The following is a 4,923-nucleotide window of genomic DNA, read 5'->3' as shown; positions in this document are numbered from 1 at the left end:
CTCAAGAAGCAGCCACTGTTATTAGCATCAAATGTGCTGCAAATATGGGACACACACCATAAAAACCAATCATCCTCATTATTACTACTTCTATTATTTTTGGTAATAAACAATATTATGTTATAACATGTATCTGCTTTGTGTTTCCTTGAGCATTCAAGATTTGTTTATGGAGGATTCTATATATTATTAGAGGATCATGTTATTTTCATTTTTCATTTTTCAAAAATACCGTCAACCTAATCACATTCAACATATCACCCTAAGTCAGTTGCATGGTTACCAATTAAACAAAATGTTTTTACTTGGCCCATTGATCCAAAATTTTGAGATAAAAAATTAGAAACAGATTGCACTAGGCACAAATCAGACAAAGTTAAAGAAATAAATTATTGTCAATATGTTTTTCACACAAACAACATCATATATTCATGAAAACAGGTAAGCAAGTTCTGAAGTGTTCGTTATGGCTAATTCTAACAAGTTTCACACCACACATCAAATATCATGAAAGGTTATATGAGCTTTAGAGGCCACACATTACCAAGCATGATTGATCCACTCAATTCATCAATTCGGTAAAAGCAATCAATATTTTCCTCAGCATACAGAACGAAAGAGAATGAAAGGAAAAATATTCTAATAGCCAAGAGGGGCACTTAAAGCAGCCTTAGTTTCTAAAATTTCTGCCTCCTTTTGAATGATACTCTCCAAAACAGCTTCAGATGAGGTCAAAGCACGCTTTTCGACACCATCCAACCAATCCTTATCAAAAGCACATCTGCGCACATCTTGTAATAACTCAACAAATTCATTTTGGCTTGAACCTAACACATCCAACACACTATTGGTTTGGAGGAATTTCAATAGCTCAGCTAGGCAATTGTATGCATAACCCTTGTATCGGTTACTAAGTGAAGTGGCCCTTAAAAGAACTGAAGGATGCTTAACAAGAAAGTCAGTCAACAAAGACAAGTTCTTGGAATCCAAATGCTTCTTGGAGACCAGTTCCTCAAGCTCCCGTCTGACAAGAGAAGGAGAACTTAAATCTTTCACTATTTGAGAAGGGTTCCCTAATAGAGAAGAAAAAACTAGTTAAGACTCTCCAAAGAGGGCATGGAAGGAATCTGAAATGCAAGAGGCAAAGGAATGCTATTGCTTGGAGAGGGCTTAGATTTTGAAACTCTAAATTCATCATCCTTAGGAAACTGTTCCTCAAGAGTTGAGGTTACTTTCCCAACAGCAGCATCATTTAGAGAAACTGAACAAAAGGTGGAAGTGGAGAGAGTTCAACTTCAAAAATCAAAAGGGTGATGAGGTAACATAAGAAAATAAAATTTATCCAAAGAATCTTCACCTTGATCATCATTAGTCTTGGTAGTTCCCAAAGAGTCTCTAACATCAACATCTTGTTCCTACACATATTCAAATAAACAAATGATATGAACATATCCAAAATATTAATTTTTATACGATTAGCCTCACTATATTAACAATATATACTAAGTTTGAAAGAGGCTGACTTTATCATAGAAAGAAATAAGAATCAATTTTTGAAACCAATAGAACATGTTTGAAAACTTGGTTACATACTATACACTCACCTTTGATGAAGTGACTAATTCTAAATGAGTTGAGGGTGTTATTGTGTTGGCATTTGTTAATGCAGTTCCTTCTTCAACACACTGCATAAAAGTTAAAAGGAAGTTTAAGTTGGTAGTATAATTCAATTCCTACATTAAAAAGTCAAAGAAAACATGCAAAATAGGGGATATGCCTTTTGTTTAGGAGAAATGTATTGTATAGGTGGCCCATTTCTTGTTTCTGAAATGGTAGACATAGTTTCTGCAACAGTTTTTTCTGGCGTATAACCCTCTTGAATATTTTGGTCCTCTGTTTCTTTCAAACACTGTAGCAGGAAAATGTAAATAAGCTGTAGTGTATTTTTAAGAAGTACTTGAAATAAAATCTATTTCTTTTTAGCTTTATATATGCACAATAAGGTGATACTGTATTTACATTATTTCCTTGAGAAGGTTTGGTGGTAGTATCAATTTCTCCAAGTGGATGTTGTTGGTTCATCAAACACTGTTGATTCGTTGATTCTTCATTCACCAACTCCTGTATTAAGAACAGATGCATTCATTACCAAAGTCGTAGACTATTGAATGAGTTTATGGAGAGGAAATTTGATATGGCCTACAAATTACTTTTGAATTTGTAGGTAATATTGCTATTGATGGTATCTCTAAATCCGGAACATTTTCAACAAATTCATGCTCTGCTTCTGGTGTGAGTTTCAGTTGTATCTGCACACAAAAAAGGATGTTTGATTCAAAGACATTGTCATGGTGATTGTATTCAGGTGTGAGTAAATAGAATGGTATTGACCTGTGATGCCACTTCAACTTCAATCCCACCATCAAAATCTTCAGTGGTTTCTGCACTTGGACTTTCGTTACCACTATCGCTACCATCGGACGCTTCTAGTAATTGTTGTAATACTTGTTTAGGTGTTTCTTCATCTATAGTAAAATATTATTAGATAGTAACTCATAAGTACCTAGAGAGACGTATATATCTAGAGAGACGTATATATTCTCTATTAGTACTTGGTAAGAAATGCAGAGGGACTCCTAATACTTGGTAAGAAATGCATAGGGAAAAAGTTAAAGAATAAATTCTCAAGAAAATTTTGACAAATATGTCTAGAAATGTGGTAGTGTGCAACTGTCTATACACACATTTATAAATCAGAAGAATTACAAGAAATAAACACAATTATCAAAATATTTTATAAACAAGACATGACATGTAGTTAATTAAAACCAACATGTAATAATGGTTTTAAAAAATATTGGGTATAGTGTGTACCTGTGTTTTCTACGAAAAAGTGATAAATTTCAATGAAGTTGTAGGGAGTAGATGCTAAACACGAAGAGAGTTTTCGACAATTTCGTACAAAACGAGTTTTTGTTGTCTGAAATTGAATTCCTTGGGTGAAGAAGAGGCTTGGTAGTTTGTCAAATACTATAAAATTTAGTTTTGGAATCTTGACTTTTTGATCACCTTCACTTTTGAATATTTCCTCTAATTCAACTGCTTTTCTTATTACTAGTGCCTCCAGCTCAAGAAACTCTTGACATATGGAGACCGGAAGGACATATTTCAACTTGCAGCACTTTACTACAACAAGTACTTTTAGCTTTGGGAAGGAATTCAACATGTTTTGATTCTGCAAGTCATCTTCAATGATATGTTTCAACTCCTTGCATTCTTCTATTCTTAGAAAAACTAATTTTGATAGGCATCTTAAAATAGAAGTGGAGAAAAGTACTTTCAATATTTCACATCGTATGATTATTATCTTTGTAAGGTTTTTTAGAATAAAAGAATTTTTGGGTCCCCCGAAAAGGTACTTCATATCATGCATATCAGATAACTGAATCTTTTGCAACCCTAAGTTAATTGGTTGTCCATCCATTTCATTGAGACAAAATAAATTTTCTGCTTTGGAGTTATCTACCCTGAGACTTTCCAAATCAATAAAATGTTTCACGCTCAATTCCTACAAGTATGTACACAAAATAAATTAGTTGTATCATAATAACATTTCTAAAATTCAGTAAAAAATATATTTTTAAAATTAAATAAGATCTCGTTTAAAATTATATTTTTAAATTACAGGAAATTAAACTTCCATTTTATAAAAAAATTATACATTGAAAATGATTTGTCAAGTTAGTTAGATATTTTCTTGGTTCCATTATTTTTATATGAAATGATGTAAAAAAATGTATATTCATTATTAAAATAGAAATATAAACATTTTCATAAAATAGTTAAACAGACACAGAAGTTGAAAAAATAAACATTTTCATCAAAGCCTTCAGAACATCTTGAGGTGATGCTATTGAGTGATTATGTTATAATTTGTTTTCAAAATAGAAAATGAGATATATAAATCCTAAAATGCAAAAAATATTCTAATCAATTACAATAAAAAATGTGACAAGAATAATTGACATAACCATAGAATACAGGGACATATTATGCCACAATCTATTTCCTAGAGATACATTCTAAAGTATCAAGACACTACTAAAAAAAACAAGCACTTGTAAGACTTAGATCTTGCTTGGAACTACTATCTTAACACGATTCACCAACACCGCACAAACATTGATTCTATTGGAACAAATGTGACATTCCCGTTTCAAGTTTTTTCCACTAAGTAGTTATCAATTGCAATCCAATAACATTCTTCGAGTAAGAATGAAATCATTGATTAATTTGGCAAACAAAAAATATATAAGAAAAAAGGGACACCTTCATGATTGTACTGTCTTGAGATTTTGAAACCGAATGAATAATGAAATCACCGATAGATTTGATATCAACTTGGGAGCATTTATTTAGTTCAAGTTCTTTCAAAGATGGAAATGTTGGGCGATATTGTTTGGGACACATAGCGACTAAACTTGGCAGATTGCAAAAATTGAGATATTGCAATGCTGGAAGATGAAGGTGAATCTCAGTGTGATTTTGATGGTCATTAGTGTAGTGTCCAAATATGTATTCCAATTGCATGCACTTTTGAACGTGGAGCCTTTTCAATGTAGGGAAGACATTGCCCCAATTATTGCCACTACTGTCATGATCTTCGGTATCTATCACTATGTGCTTCAATTCATCACAATTTGTAATTGTCAAAGTTTCCAACATTCTTGGAGCAATAGACAGGATAAACACCGATTTTATCTTCAAAATTTGAAACAGCACAATGTTTTTAATATTGCACATGAAATGTGGGTGTACCGAAAGACATTGAGCACGTTCCCATATATGAAGATTGTGTGAATTTGATACCTGTAATGTAATCCCAATGTAAAGGAACTAAAAATCATACTAAACATTCCTTAC

General features: G+C 32.3%; 1 protein-coding gene and 1 long non-coding RNA gene across 3 annotated transcripts in view; one reads left to right on the top strand and one right to left on the bottom strand.

Annotated features, from left to right (window-relative positions):
* Nucleotides 1–376: 376 nt before the first annotated feature.
* LOC101507086 (uncharacterized) overlaps nt 377–4,923 on the bottom strand; it is a 10,713-nt gene continuing 6,166 nt past the window's right edge. The window contains exons 4-12 of one of the 2 annotated variants that reach the window (XM_073369029.1): nt 4,330–4,869; nt 2,875–3,568; nt 2,392–2,525; nt 2,211–2,309; nt 2,020–2,121; nt 1,778–1,909; nt 1,605–1,685; nt 1,358–1,415; nt 377–1,261 (exon numbers count right to left, since the gene is read on the bottom strand). In XM_073369029.1, coding sequence (XP_073225130.1) covers nt 1,092–1,261; nt 1,358–1,415; nt 1,605–1,685; nt 1,778–1,909; nt 2,020–2,121; nt 2,211–2,309; nt 2,392–2,525; nt 2,875–3,568; nt 4,330–4,869 — 2,010 coding nt within the window. In that variant the 3' untranslated portion in view covers nt 377–1,091. The remainder of the gene's footprint in view (nt 1,262–1,357; nt 1,416–1,604; nt 1,686–1,777; nt 1,910–2,019; nt 2,122–2,210; nt 2,310–2,391; nt 2,526–2,874; nt 3,569–4,329; nt 4,870–4,923) is intronic. The other variant, XM_073369030.1, reaches the window with a different exon arrangement.
* Nucleotides 1,182–3,463, top strand: LOC113786710 (uncharacterized). Its single transcript, XR_003472972.2, has 2 exons — nt 1,182–1,318; nt 2,225–3,463. It is a non-coding gene; the product is annotated as an uncharacterized lncRNA (long non-coding RNA).

This window comes from Cicer arietinum, chromosome 5, assembly GCF_000331145.2.
Source record: "Cicer arietinum cultivar CDC Frontier isolate Library 1 chromosome 5, Cicar.CDCFrontier_v2.0, whole genome shotgun sequence".
Taxonomy (NCBI): Eukaryota; Viridiplantae; Streptophyta; class Magnoliopsida; order Fabales; family Fabaceae; genus Cicer; species Cicer arietinum.
This window is presented reverse-complemented; position numbering and strand designations above follow the sequence as displayed.